The sequence below is a fragment of the Hemitrygon akajei genome, chromosome 15, assembly GCF_048418815.1.
Source record: "Hemitrygon akajei chromosome 15, sHemAka1.3, whole genome shotgun sequence".
Classification (NCBI taxonomy): domain Eukaryota; kingdom Metazoa; phylum Chordata; class Chondrichthyes; order Myliobatiformes; family Dasyatidae; genus Hemitrygon; species Hemitrygon akajei.
This window is the reverse complement of record NC_133138.1, coordinates 46,428,378-46,444,227: the sequence shown is the minus strand read 5'-3', so window position 1 is coordinate 46,444,227 and position 15,850 is coordinate 46,428,378. Positions and strand designations below refer to the sequence as shown.

At 37.0% G+C, this 15,850-nt stretch overlaps 1 protein-coding gene across 3 annotated transcripts in view; it reads left to right on the top strand.

The window, feature by feature from the left end:
• Nucleotides 1–15,333, top strand: part of LOC140739311 (kelch-like protein 3) — a 101,361-nt gene extending 86,028 nt beyond the window's left edge. For all 3 annotated transcript variants that reach the window (XM_073067480.1, XM_073067478.1, XM_073067479.1), the window contains 6 exons: nucleotides 1,436–1,633; nucleotides 4,439–4,540; nucleotides 8,727–8,855; nucleotides 10,436–10,576; nucleotides 10,664–10,807; nucleotides 12,227–15,333. In XM_073067480.1, coding sequence (XP_072923581.1) covers nucleotides 1,436–1,633; nucleotides 4,439–4,540; nucleotides 8,727–8,855; nucleotides 10,436–10,576; nucleotides 10,664–10,807; nucleotides 12,227–12,255 — 743 coding nt within the window. In that variant the 3' untranslated portion in view covers nucleotides 12,256–15,333. The remainder of the gene's footprint in view (nucleotides 1–1,435; nucleotides 1,634–4,438; nucleotides 4,541–8,726; nucleotides 8,856–10,435; nucleotides 10,577–10,663; nucleotides 10,808–12,226) is intronic.
• The last annotated feature ends 517 nt before the right edge of the window (nucleotides 15,334–15,850 follow it).

Below are 15,850 nucleotides of genomic sequence, written 5' to 3'. Positions count from 1 at the left end.
GGTATACGCGGGGGATCTTGTAACCAACCCCTCGTGGATAAGGAGGGCCGACTGTACTTATTTTTTTAATGCTCACATTACAACACCTTTAATTCTATGTTTCATTATTTAATTTTATTTCAACATGAAAAATAAATGAATAAAAATTGTCTGTTGCACTCAATGTGATGACTTGGGGCTGAATACTTCCTGCTAGTTCCCTGAACTTTGGCTTATAACTACAGACAGTCAGTGAGGTGTCTGTCAGTAAGACAGCTCCTGTACTTAGATTTAATAATTTTCATCTGTTGCAGCACAGAGCCCTCGCAAACCTCCTGACAGACTGAATATTTGAATGGACAGTTTCCTTTGTTAGACTGATTGTTGAACCTGCCACGTTTTTCAGGTGTTTTGTATTGATAAACTGTTACTGAGACACTAGTACAAGTTTCAGAGGTACGCAAGCTAATGACACCACTGTTTTTTGTTTCCCAGTTCTTTTACATTTGGGGAATGTTGGAATTTAAAGGGGCAGAAGTGTTGTAATGTGAGCATTATAAAGACAGGTTGATGCCGATTAGGATAATGGTGATGTAGCGGTGCTCTCGCTACGGAGCGCTGTTTGTGGGGAGAGGTTGTTTCCGGGTTGCAGGGTTTTGCTTCGGGTCTTTTCTGCCTGGTGCGCATTTTTCATTTTTTTCCCCGGGATCTACTGGGAAAGTCTCAAAGATCAACCGGTCGATCGCGATCGACTGGTTGGTGACCACTACCCTAAAGGTTAACTTGCAGGTAGAGTTGGTGGTGAGGAAGACAAATGCAATGTTAGCATTCATTTCAAGAGGTCTAGAATACAAGAACAGGGATATGATACTGAGGTTTTGTAAGCCACTGGCGAGGTCTCAGCTTGAGTATTGTGAACAGTTCTGGGCTCCTTGTCTAAGAAAAGATGTGCAGGCATTGTAGACTGTTCAAAAGAGGCTCAGAAGGATGATTCTGGAAACAAAAGGGTTATATTGAGGAACGTTTGGTGGCTCTGGGTCTATACTTACTGGAATTTAGAAGGGTGACGGGGGATCTCATTGAAACCTTTCAAATGTTGAAAGGCCTAGACACAGTAGATGTGGAAAGGATGTTTCCCATGGTGGGGGAGTCTAGGACAAGAGGGCACAGCCCCAGTATAGAGGGGTGTCCATTTAAACAGATGTGGAAAAATTTCTTTAGCTAGAGGGTGATGAATTTATTACCACAGGCAAACATGGAGGTCAGGTTGTTGGGTACTTAAGGTAGAGCTTGATCGGTTTTTGATTGGACATGGCATCAAAGGTTACGGGGAGAAGGCTGGGTAGTGGAGCTGAGGAGGGGAAAAAGGGATGGCGGAACAGACTTGAGCCAAATGATGTAATTCTGCTCCTATGTCTGATGGTCTTATTTGCTGTTTTTTTTTTTGCCTTCCCAGGTGTTGTGTTCATGAGTGGTCGTGTTTATGCTGTAGGAGGATTTAATGGGTCTTTGAGAGTTCGGACAGTGGATGTCTATGATGCAGTAAAAGATCAGTGGACGTCCATTGCCAGTATGCAGGAGAGGCGTAGTACTCTTGGAGCAGCTGTGTTAAATGATCTCCTCTATGCTGTTGGTGGATTTGATGGAAGTACAGGTAAAGCTAGTTATCCTTGAAATATCATCACAGATTTTGATATTTCTCCATTTAGTTCATTTTCATTTTGTAATGCTATTTTAATGATTAAAAGTACACATCTTCTTTATAGCAACAGGCATAAAATTAAGTTTCTGAAATTCACTTCTTTGTAGCATTTAATTAACTAGGGTATCTGTGTAATTCCTGCTTAACAGTACTTAATTTCTGCCACCTGCTCTTGCTTTTAAAGAGAAACTTGAGAATTCAGGTCCTTCTTCAGAACTACAGCATGAAAATCTAAGCTGCAACACTGGAGTGCAGATGAATAGGAAACACAGTCTTTTGTCTGAAATGTTAAGCTAAATGCCTAACTGCATGTTCAAAAATACCCATTGCATTTTGGGAAAAAAAATTTGGAGAAGGGCAGGTGATGATATTGTGTGTTGGTAGGGTGCTGTTTATTGTTTGATTATTTATTGTATTGTTTGCAGGAATTTACTCTATATCCTTTGTTCCTTATAATCATGACCACACGATACAAATCAGTTTTTGACTGTAGACACCTTAAAGTCAAGCTTATTAATATATGTACAAGTACGTGCATACACAGTGCAATGAAAACTTAGCTGAAGCAGTTGTCACAGGCACTTTGAACTATTTAAGCAGCATTCAGAAGAAAAACAAATTGTACCCAATTTGCATGAAAGAGCACAATTAGGATAAAGGAAAATAAAACCCATTTTAGGTTAAAGCGATCAAAATGTTCATAGTGTTGGAATGATTAAGGTTATGCTGTTTGGTTCAAGAACCAAATGTTTAATGGGAAGTTATGTCTTGAACCTAGTAGTGTGGGACTTCAGGCTTCATAACTTAAGATTATGAAAAATGTTATATAAATGAAATTGTGTTGATTGTGATAAGACTGATCTGAATGCTTGTCAGTGTTATTATAATCTTGGAGGTGATCTTGTTTCTAGCATTTCTGAAGCTCCCACTTAGAAATTTTTCTCTGGGTTACCATTGTTTCATTGTGACTAACCAAAGTTCAGACAAACGGCTTTTGCTTTTGCAAAATGCAGCATATTCTAGCCAGGTTAGAACAGTTATGGAACCAGAATCGGGAGGTGTAATTATGTCTTTCAGTAAAAGTGTATAAAAGAACCTCTAATGTCATTCAAATTATGTTATTCTCTCAGATGAGAGAAGCTACTTAGTCTAGCTACAATTGCTCCAAACATATACTTTAACATAAATTTTCTTGAGACTTCTCAATTAGCTGGTCCAAAAGCCTATTCCAAGGGTTGTGAATTCTTGAAGTCCGAATTTAATCTTTTTCAATAGTTTATTTTATATTCCAATTTAATGTATTTGTTTACCTCAAAGTTATGCTCCAGATGATCTTGTAAGATGTCATGTAGTTAATTTTAGTGTGTCATTAATGAAGAGTCCTCAGTTACCAGTCCTCAAGATTTATTGTTCACATGTCTTCATATCACCAGTAACTTGGTGTTTATTTCTACCAGCATTAACAGAACAATGCCCTTTATCTAATCTTTTCTTAAAAACTCAGCTCCCTTATACCTGAGACCAACCTTGTGCCTTTTATTTGCTGTCTCAATAGTGTATATGTATCCATTTTCAAAGTGGATTAAATGTTTGCAGATAAGGTTAAAATGTCATGTATTAAATTTAGTGCATGCAGACAGTAAATATATGCAAGTTTCTGAGCTCTTTAATGGATTGTCTGTGATTTAAAGATTTAAGATGTACATAGAGACATCAAACACATTGTGAAATGTGTTGTTTGGATTAATGACCAACACAGTCCAAGCACGTGCCCGCAAGTGTCATGCTTCCGGAGCCAACATAGCATGCCCACAGCTTACTAACCCTAACCCATAAGCCCTTTGAAATGTGGGAGGAAACCAGAGCACCTAGAAGAAACACATGCAGTCACGGGGAGAATGTACAACTCTTTAGACAGTGGCGGGAATTAAACTCAGACTGGCGGTGATGTGAAATGTTATGCTAGCCGCTACATTACTGTGCCACACATAACTGCTTTCCCCTTCTCTCTATTGTCTAGTCTCACTTGCAAATATAACCATTTAATTGTGATCTTAATTAGACGAACCTGCAGTATTTGTATATTATAATATTATATATGTACAAACAATCTTTTGCAAAAATATATATATTTTATTAATAAATATTTAGAAGGAAAATAATGTGAAGGCCCTTGATGCAATAGCAGCCTGCTGGATACATCTTTGCCACTGCTCCTAATTGGAAAGAGGTTAAAGAAGTCCAATGCCCCATCAGACACCTCGTGCCTCTCTGATATAAACTGCAGGTCTCACTTTGCCTTTATTAATCATTACCTCAGAATCAGTATGGAAGCAAGTCTTTTTCAATCTTCAAAGACTACTAAAATATATAATTGAATTGGATGAACTGAAAGCTCAAGTAAACTGCACCTAGCTTGCCTTCAGTTGAACATCTGAACTCAGTATTTACAGGACTTCTTGTTTGTCCACAAGGTCATTGTATTTGTGCCTATGAAACAATATTAAAACAAACTATTAATCAAAAGAAAGATTTTAGACATCTGACATTAAAGCGACCCTGCACAAGAGTTGGATATGATTCTCACTTAATCCAATGTCACAGGTTTGATCTCATTTCACTTAGTAGAATTCTTAATCCTGATATATTCTCATTCATCATTGTCCAGCGTGGTAAGAAATAATGATGGCCTACCTTTTACATTTGTGTTAACTGTTAGTTCTGAAAGTGATATACTGTTTTCTCCCTGTTAAACAGGGTTATCATCAGTGGAGGCTTATAACTACAAAATAAATGAATGGTTTTTTGTGGCACCCATGAACACAAGACGAAGTAGTGTTGGGGTTGGAGTTGTGGAAGGTAAGAAAAAAATAATGTTATAGGTTTTTAACTTTTTAAATGGATTGCTGGTCCCAGCTGTTACCCACCAATTAAAATAATAATACTAAAATAATTTGTAACACAAGGTACATTTATTAACTAGATATTAGTCCCAACCTCTGTGTTTGATTGTTTGAAAAAATAATAATTTGTATAGCTATCTGATCTGATCTTTTTAATAAGTTTAATCCTTCTAATGCATATTCATGCATTTGTAGTGATTTCTGTAATGGGGAAAAATTTGGATTATTTACATGAAAAAAGTAATTGAATGCATTTGTTGCATATTAAGATTAGTTTATTTCAATATTATTTTCTTCACAGTTTTTTAAGGGGCCTGTTCTCCTGATGGCTGTAAGTTATTGTGTGGCCTTTTCCCCTATCATTTTCCTGTTGCATGCTAAGTATGTGCTTTTCTTTAATGAAGACTTTTCTGGGTATTCTTTCACTGGCATGCAAATGGAGAACCTTCAACCTGTTTAGTAATGGAAAGTCCACCATGCACTGCACTTGAGCATGCTTTGAAGAAAACCAGTGCAAACTGTTTTCACAAAGGTTGATCTAATGTTTGAGGATGTCCAACAGTGTATTCACCTGGAAGCATTTTGTAATCTTGTGTTTGAGATTCCTTTCTCTTAAAACATGATGCCTTCTGCACTCTTGATATACAGTCGGCCCTCCTTATCCGCGAATTCAACTGTGGATTGCGAAAACCCAGAAGTGCTCTTCCAGCACTTGTTGATCGAGCATGTACAGACTTTTTTTCTTGTCATTATTCCCTAAACAATGCAGTATAACAACTATTTTACATAGCATTTACATTTTATTTGGTATTATAAGTAATCTAGAGATGATTTAAAGTATATGGGAGGATGGGAGTGGGTTATCATGGATCGGGATCGAAAAAAATCGGAAGTTCTCTTACTAAGTAAGTCGGAACAGGTACATCCGGTATTATTTAGTGTCAGTTAGTCAAATGTTTGCATTCGTATATAGTATATATTTTACCTTTCTATGCATATAAAACACTTAAGAACGTATGTTTCAGCGCTGGGCTCGGGAAGTTCCAGAGTTCGACCTAGTGACAGATTGCTATGGAGTGCGCTCTCCACTGTGCCGGGTTGATGTGAGGATCAAAAACCCAAAACCCAATAATTAAACCACTGCGTTGCTTAGTAATAATCGTAGCTTTCATCGGGGCAGGGCCTTTCACATGCTCCTTTAAAATTGTTCCGATCGTTGACTGACTGTAGCCTAACGCTTTTCCAGTGACCAATGGCGTTCCACCTCTTTCCAATTGCTTTATTATTTCCACCTTATTTTCAATCACGATCGTGATTATTTTCGTCAACAGAAACACCACAGATTCAGAGCTACGCCAGGTTCTAATGCCCATCACTTTGAACATGTTAAATAAAGTCCGGGATTCCACTAGATCCTAAAGACTATTGCACTGATTCAGGTTAAATAAGGGACTTGAGCATGTGCGATTTTTGGTATCCACGGGGGGGGGTGGTCTCGGAACCAATCCCCCGTGGATAAGGAGGGCTGACTGTATCAATTTTCACATGTTCTCTCCTATCTTTCACCTTTTAGCTGGAGAACGGACTACAGGAAATCATTCTCTCCCATATTATGAGTGTTTTATGTACCAGATACAGTGGCATGCAAGTTTGGGCACCCCTGGTCAAAATTTCTGTTACTCTGAATAGCTAAGTGAGTAAAAGATGACCTGATTTCCAAAAGGCATAAAGTTAAAGATGACACATTTCTTTAATATTTTAAGCAAATTACTTTTTTATTTCCATCTTTTACAGTTTCAAAGTAACAAAAAAGGAAAAGGGCCCGAAGCAAAGGTTTGGGCACCCTGCATGATCAGTACTTAGTAACACCCCCTTTGGCAAGTATCACAGCTTGTAAATGCATTTTGTAGCCAGCTAAGAGTCCTTCAATTCCAGTTTGGAGATTTTCACCCATTCTTCTTTGCAAGAGGCTTCTAGTTCTGTGACATTCTTGGGCTGTCTTGAATGTACTGCTCTTTTGACGTCTATCCACAGATTTTCAATAATGTTTAGGTCAGGGGACTATGAGGGCAATGGCAAAACCTTCAGCTTGACCCTCTTGAGGTAGTCCATTGCGGATTTTGAGGTGTGTTTAGGATCATTATCCTGTTGTAGAAGCCATCCTCTTTTTATCTTCTGCGTTTTTACAAACGGAGTGATGTTTGCTTCCAGAATTTGCTGGTGTTTAATTGAATTCATTCTTCCCTCTACCAGTGAAATGTTCCCTGTGCCACTAGCTGCAACACAAGCCCAAAGCATGATCGATCCACCCCCATGCTTAACAGTTGGAGAGGTGTTCTTTTCATGAAATTCTGCACCCTTTTTTCTTCAAACATTCCTTTGGTCATTGTGGCCAAAAAGTTCTATTTTAACTTCATCAGTCCACAGGACTTGTTTCCAAAACGCATCAGGCTTGTTTAGATGTTCCTTTGCAAACTTCTGATGCTGAATTTTGCAGTGAGGACACAGGAAAGGTTTTGTTCTGATGACTCTTCCATGAAGGTCATATTTGTGCAGGTGTCACTGCACAGTAGAACAGTGTACCACCACTCCAGAGTCTGCTAAATCTTCCTGAAGGTCTTTTGCAGTCAAATGGGGGTTTTGATTTGCCTTTCTAGCAAAGCAAACTATGAGCAGTTCTCTCGGAAAGTTTTCTTGGTCTTCCAGACCTCAACTTGACCACCACCATTCCTATTAACTGCCGTTTCTTAATGACATTACGAACTGAGGAAACGGCTACCTGAAAACGCTTTGCTATCTTCTTATAGCCTTCTCCTGCTTTGTAGGCATAATTTATTTTAATTTTCAGAGTGCTAGACAGCTGCTTAGAGGAGCTCATGGCTGCTTATTGTTGGGACAAGGTTTGTGAACAAGCCTAATTAAGGTCTGAGACCTTGGTAAAAGTTATGTGAGAGCTCAAATCTCTTGGGGTGCCCAAACTTTTGCATGGTGCTTCTTTCCTTTTTTCCCACTCTAAAATTGTACAAAACAAAAATAATACACTAGTGTTGCTTAAAATGTTGAAAAGAATGTTTCATCTTTTATTTTATGCCTTTTGGAGATCAGTTCATCTTCTACTCAACTACTTACAGTAACAGAAATTTTGACCAGGGGTGTCCAAACTTTTGCATGCCACTGTATATTTGTGGGGATGTATAATGCTTCCTTTTTAATGTGATTTCATTTTGCTTATCTGTGAGAGTTTAACTGGAGATGGTTGTAATAAAAACTGTAACTGCATAACGTACATGTCAAGAGCTGTTTAAATTTACTTTTTTGAAAATAGAAATAACTTCCTTTAGTTGCAGGCATATTATCACAAGAAAAGCGCATGTGAATTATGTGTCAGACTATAAATCTTCACAAGGGACGTAATCAGCCTGTTATAATTGAAACACTGATGAGATAGTACTGAGAGCTGCGTTGTTCAGAAATTCCTATTTTTGCAACTGGTCTGTCTTTAATTCATGCTATTTCAAACCGGAAACATTTTTAATAAAGTACATTGCTTTAGGAATGTTTTTGATGTAGAAATTTCTGTTGACTTTGCTGTTTTGCTGGTTGGGAGGGGAGGAGGTAATTGAACTTGAACTCATTTCAAATTGGATTCAGTGTGCAAGCATCCATATATGTTAAGTCTCTTGATCTGTTTATTTCTCTCTGTCTCCTCTAACTTAATCTTTTCCTCATCTTTTGGACTATCAGAATTAAATGAGAAATAAACATAATATTTAACACTGTTCCGGATGTTGATTGAAGGATGTCCATTTAGATCGATTGAAGGACATCCATTTAGAACAGAGATGCAGAGAAATTATTTCAGACAGAGGGTGGTAAATCTGTGGAATTTGTTGCCATGAGCAGCTGTGGAGGTCAAGTCATTGGGTGCATTTAAGGCAGAGATAGATAGGATCTTGATTAGGCAGGACATCAAAGAGTATGGGGAGAAGGCAGTGGAGTTAGGATGACTGAAGGAATTGGATCAGCCCACGACTGAATGGCAGAGCAGACTTGATGGGCCGAATGGCTTGCTTCTGCTCCTATATCTTGTGGTCTTTTGTTGCACACGCATTTGATTGATAATTCTCCCTCTGTCTCCCCAGGCAGATTGTATGCAGTAGGTGGTTATGATGGAGCATCACGCCAGTGTCTTAGTACTGTTGAAGCATATAATCCAGTCAGCAATGAATGGACGTACGTTTCAGATATGAGTACACGTCGCAGTGGTGCAGGTTTGAATGTTTCTTTTTGAAAAGATTATTACTTGCCAAACTTTGTACCTTCCTGCTTGAATTTTGAGACTGAACTGACTTGATCTTGCAAAGTACTAGACTGAAAACTTATTTTTAAACAAAATTGATCTTGTATAATATATTTGTTAGGAATTATTAAAGCCTAGTTTTCTAACTATTCCTTGTTAATTCAAGGAACAGTTATAGAAATTGTGCTTGAAAATAATATGTTGCATGTTTTTAAAAATTTAATCCTTTCCATGCCTTTAGTCTTATTGTTTTGAGTCTCTTCCCCAAGATGACTGTCAAACATCTAGTTTACAGTTGTTCTGTGATACTTAGTGATTTTAGTTTTGGTTCTTTCTCTGGCTTCATTGATTGTTCTATCTACACTCTCCTCTCACATCTGTGTGTTTGTCAGATTCATTGCCAACTTTCCAAGTCTCTTATCTTTCCCAGAAACTTCCTGCATATGGCTCAATATGGAAACAGCTCTTTTCAAAGTTACAAATGACATTCAGTATGATGGTGATTACAAAAAACGATCCATTTTTGTTTGTTCTGCCTCAACAGCTCTTTATCATCCAGGTGCATGCACAAACCATTTTCAAACTTAATTATCCAGCTAGAGCCAGAGAATTTTAGCAATAACATTCCTTTCTGTTTCTGGGATTTGTAATAAACCCCCAAAACATTTCCAAGATTGCAGTATCTGATATGTTGATCCACTTTGTCTACTCATCAGTAAAGCCGAGAAGTTTAAGCCTAAACAGTTAAGTCTGTTAGTCTTCTTGTGTTCCCCCACCTATCCTTATCTGTCCTGCCCACTGGTCTTCCTTGTTGTAGTTTACACATATACTATATGCTATAATTCTAATTCCCTACCTATTGCTTCACTAGATTAAACCCACCTGAGAAGCACAAGGAAATTTCCTGGAAGGATATTGGTCCCCTTACAGTATAGATGCAACTTGTATAGAGTAGTCCTGCCCTGAGAGTGGTCCCAGTGACTCAAATACCTGAGGCCCTTTCTCCTGCACTAACTACTTAACCACACATTCAGCTGTCTTGTATTTTTAGTGTGAACAAATTAAAATTTGTTTGTGCAATTCAGTTAACAGTATGAAACTAAGTTATCCACAGCAGGAGTATCCCAGGTAAACTATACAGAGTCAACCAGCCTCAGTTGAAGTCATGGCAGGTGCTGGAGTTAGCCTCTGATTGGTGAGCTGGAGAGTAGAAAAACTACTCCTAGACCTCTGGTTAGCAATGCTGCAAAGAAAATGTCACTGAAATTAGCTTATAGTAATTTATCAAGCTCTCTTCAGAAGTGATCACTTGGGTGGTAACTAAGGAGCTACTGATAGAGTATGGGGAGGTAAACTGGAGCAAGAAGAATACAGCCGAGGCTCAAAATAATGACATTGTTTGTACCTATTGAAATGAGGGGAAACATTGTTTCTTAACTTTCTACAAAGAAATCTATAGATAAGTTAATATTTTACTGACTGCTTTGACCATAGTATATTTTGCAGGGGAAGAAGAGTGACTAGTTTAATGACTTTTTGTGTTTATTGCAGGGGTTGGTGTGCTAAATGGTCAGTTATATGCAACAGGAGGTCATGATGGACCTTTGGTGAGGAAAAGTGTAGAAGTGTATGATCCATCCACAAACACTTGGAGGCAAGTGGCAGACATGAATATGTGTCGGAGGAATGCAGGTAGGTATCTATATATATATTTTATCTTTACCCTAAAGGAGAAATGTGCTTTAATCTAATTTGAAGTTTTTTTTCTCTATCTTACAGGGGTATGTGCTGTAAATGGATTTTTGTATGTCATTGGAGGGGACGATGGCTCTTGTAATTTAGCATCTGTGGAATTTTATAACTCTGTTACAGACAAATGGACACTACTACCAACCAATATGAGCACTGGAAGAAGTTATGCAGGTAACATAATGGCAGATGTGTAGCTGGGACCATTCTGGTTAGAGTGGTGTATATCACCATCATGTACAAAACTATTTTGCATCACTTCAGTGTTAAGAGTTGCTGTTAATTAATAAGTGGACATCAAAGTATATGATCTTGAATAAGAAGAATGTTTCAAGTATCTGAGATCTAAGGAGGCTATATGCCATTTGAAAAGATATATGCTAGCTTTGTGCGAGCCTCAAATAGCAAAATTCTGCCATACACAAGGCCAAAGGTCTTGTATAGGATAGAGAAGCCTTGACATGTATAATGGCATGTCTGTTCTTGTCACTGATCGTGATCCCCTGTCTAGGTGAAGTCCCAAGATCTGAGGGGAAGATGCCTCAATTAATTGGGATTCACTCCTCAAGCATAGCGAGACACACAGAGACAGACAAACTCTGATCTCTGTTCTTATGCCACTAACTCAGCATGGTTGCTTTCATTCAAACAACCCATGTGTTCGTTGACAGACATTCTGAAGCCACTGGTGCTGGAGGCCATAAAAAATAGAGCTGCTATCAGCAAATATTTAACAAACCTCCAGTGTTTGACTTGTATAGACACTTTACATGCTGCAAGCTTATGAAAGAGTTTAAGTGTCACTTGCAATTGTTCAAACTTCACTCTGATGTTTTACAAAATTTAATACATCACAGCACATACCATCCCTTTGAATGTCTGAACAGGCCAAAGACACATACAACTATTCTTTTTAAAATGAAGAATACATATTAAAATCCTTTGGATGATTGAAAAGTAATATCATATTTATTAAAATATGTATAATTATATAGATCCAATTATTAACTTCAATGTTCACATTAAAATATATGTACTCATCCTTAAGGGGCATTAACAACATCTTGTTGACAAAACACGATGAGTAAGGTTTACAAACACCACATTGTGATCAGGGATGCAAGAGTCAGATTCCAATTGATACATTGTGGTGCTCAGGAAACATTTTGGGTAGTGGATTACAAGAGAGAAGTGTATATTTGAAAGTCTGTTTGGGCTGAAGGAAGTAGGGGAAGAAAAGCAATGAGGGAGGTGGTTCTGCCTGATGAATAGACCATATGGAGTAGCTGGAAGCCAGCACTGGGTAAATCATTATGAAGTCTGATTTATCTGCAAAGACAATTTATGCTTTGGATTCCAAGCTATTTTTTATTTTGTATTTTACAAATAATTTACAAATAAGCATGTGCAACCTTCTATTTTTTCGACAGTGACAGTTTTATTTTAAATCTATTTTCATTTGGTATTCACATTTCCAAGTATATGGTTTCCAGACTGTGCTAAAATGATTAAGAAACATTGTTCAGGTTACTTATTGATACCAATTTTTTTTCAGAACTGGTCTTTACCTTGAATTGTTTCTTTTCCTTCTAGGTGTTGCTGTAATTGATAAGCCTCTATGACTTTACCCTTGAGCAACAGTTGGATTGAACTTAATGAAAACTACTAGCATTCTGCCCTAGTATTTTTTTAACTATTTATAATACTTGGATACATAGTGTATAGCTCCAGTCACCCTGTCAAAAAGATATCAGCTCTGCAATATGCATTTTTTAAAAAAATCAAGGTCTAATTGAAGTGTGTTTTAAGCTAAGGGAACATGTTACTTCCACTACTATCATCTCAAATGAAACAAAAAAAGTGTAAGTTAACTGGCCTGATTTATCAGATAGCTTTTGCTGGATGATCTCTGGGTGATGTACAGTGTTGATGAGTGTCAGCCTTGAACAAAGCTCTATTGACCAGACAATGTGAAGCTTCTACTGTTACATGCCAGTTGCTGAAGATTAAGCTGCTGCCTTTTAAAACACTATTTTTTGGATCTGAAATAAACAGTCCTTCAAACACTGCTAAAATAGCAGCTATTTTATAAAAGGGAGAAAAAAAATCCAACATTCTGTTCATGAGTGAAGAGAAAGATACTTATAATAGTGGTTAGTTTATGTTGAGAGAGAGCTCCTACTGATAATAAGCAATCACACTCTTAGATTTAGAATTGGGTTCCCCTATTATAATAAATGAGTAAATGCAGGATGTGAAATTTCTGTTGAAAGTAATCCTAATGTTAGGTGGAAATCTTTATTACACCCATCAAACTCTTGCATTGTAAAGAAAGTGTTTGGAAACTGGAATCTCTTTTGCACAGATGCCATGCCTCATAGTACAGAGTCCAAACCAAAGCTAACTTAAATTTCAGCACCCCCTAATTGTTAAGGGTAATGATATTCAGTAATTAACAATTTAGAAATACTTTGGAGTTTTGGAACATCCTCTCTTCCTCGGTAGTGTAGAGAGTCTAAAGCAAATGGGCTGAATCATCTTCAGTTGATCTGGGGGATGTAGGTGGATTATTGTTACAGAGGGACAATTATAAATGTAAAAGGAAACAGTTTTAAAGCTATCCTGTGGTAGGATTATTAAAAGTAAACATATCTTTAACCTCATTTCCATTGCATTTCCAAGTTTGTAGATACTAATGGCTATTTTTTAGTAGATAGTGCCACCTAGGGAAAATTTTGCAGAATACTATTTTTAAAAGAGAAGATTAATTATAATATTTTATTATGAAATATATTCAACTTCCCTCTGGCACCAAGTTATTGTTTTATAATATATCTGTTAATAGTTAGTGCAGAATTGAAAGGGTCTGAGCCTGCACTTGCATTCCTGCTCTTAATAATTTTGTTGCCTGAGCAATACTTTTTATTAAAACTGTATATATGGTGAATAGATACTATTAAGCAGATATGGCTCCAACAGTTCTGGAAAAACAAATCTTTGTATAATGAATCATTGATTTTTACCATGATTTGTTTTTTGTTGCTTCATTAATACTTTCCATGTTTTGTATTTGTCATGTAAACCCTTTCCTTTATTTGTATTTTGTTTCCCTATTGGTTTGTTCCATGTTTAATGAATTATCCCCACCACGTTACTGTTTGCTTCTGGACTTCAACAACTTTAATGGACATCAAAAAATTATAAAATTTGATATTAATTCTAGAGCAATATGCAGGTGTTTTGAGGCTTTTGAGGAGATTTGAGGATCGTCAGTTATTTTCTTGTCAGTGCTTCTCACTTCCACTCTATTGTAGAATTTTCTCATAATTATTTTCTTCATTTATAGTTTGTTTTTCATATCCAGTATACATAGGTTGATAGCACATAACACCTTGTTAATTGTTGCTGATAGTCTGCCTATATATGTGGATTCTCACCGCCTGAGGAGGTAACCAGGGATAAGTACAACAGAAGTAAAGAATTTATAACACCTTTGAGTGGCTGATTGTGCCAGTTCAGAGGCTATGGTTCAGTAGTCACAAATAGGACGGTAGATTTCCTTCACTGAATGGTGTAAGTGGACCTGGTAGTTTTTTTTCATCAATCCAGTAATTTGTTGGTTACCCTTATTAAGGCTAGCTTTGTTTTAAAATGTGAATTCTAAACAGTTACTTGACTACGTTTAAATTCCACAGAAGACCCAAACACAAACAAGAGAAAATCTGCAGATGCTGGAAATCCAAGCAACACACATAAAATGCTGGAGGAACTTAGCAAGCTAGGCAGCATCTATGGAAAAGAATAAATAGTCGACGTTTCGGGCCGAGACCCGTGTTCAGGATCCTGATGAAGGCTCTCGGCCCGAAACGTCGACTGTTTACTCTTTTCCATTGATGTGGCCTGGCCTGCTGAGTTCCACCAGCACTTTGTGTGTGTTCCACAGAAGACCTGCTGTGATTTGAATTCATGTCAGTGGATCGTTGGTCCCATGCTCTGGATTACTAGTAAATTAACTATTTCCAAAATGATATGTAATCAGTCAAGGGCTTATGGGAGCTACGACGAGGGTCTCTGAATCAAATTACATCAAAAAACTTTCAGAAACATCTGCTTCAAATGTTTAAATTTCTAGAGATGCAGCAGCCATTACAATAGATTATAGTATTTCTAAGAGAATTTCAAATTATTGTTTTTTATTTATGTAATTGTAAGTTGATGTGAACATGTTTGCCATCCAAATGATAAATAGCAAAAATGTTCCATTCTGATCAAAGATTTTGGTGCCAATGTAATCTAGTCATTTATAAAAACCCATTAACAGCTGCATTTCTAATGTTAGACACTTAAGCAATTTATTAAGTGTAGATATGTACTTCTCCATTGTATCCAGTGTTACAGAACAAATCACTGTCCACAATAGTGTCATAAAGCATAATTAAGATGTAATTGTGTAACTGTCTTCATTAGTATTACATAGATTACCAAATCGGATCAAAAGGTCATACTTTAGTGACAAAGTATGGCGTCAGGGATTTAATGTACTATTGCACTCAGCTGTCATTTGAAACAATGTTTGAAATCTTGTTAAGTTTTATGTATTGATTTATTTGAAATGTTCCTGTCATATCATTGAATATAAGACTGTGAAGCACTCCTAACTTTTTTTTCAAATTGTCAATAAAATGATAGAAATAATTAAACTTCTCATGTATTTATTTGTTAGATTTATTTTCTTTAGTATAGTGATCATTTGGAGCCAGTGTTCTTTATACAGTATCATATATAATTTTAATGTCTATATTTTCAGCAAGGGTTTGAGTTTAAATTATTAAATGTGCAATATTTGTCTAGGGAAGAAAAAAATGACAAATACTCTAAGCAAAAAAATAATTTTTCAAATTGAAAGCCAGCAAATTAGACCCTGAAGAGAATGGTTCGTGTTTCTGTTGTAGATTAATATACAAATAATTATAATCTCATTTGATCTCAATGAGTTTAAATTTGTTCAACACAAGGGAATTCTGAAGTCACTGATAATATTGAGCACCACATACAAAATGCTGGAGAAGCTCGCAAATCAGGCAGCATCTATGGAGGGGAATGAATAGCCGACATCAGCATTTTGGGCTGAGCCTAAAATGTTCACTGTCTAGTCCCCTCCGTAGATGGCTGCTGCCTGACTTGATAAGTTCTCCCAGCATTGTGTGTGTGTGTGTG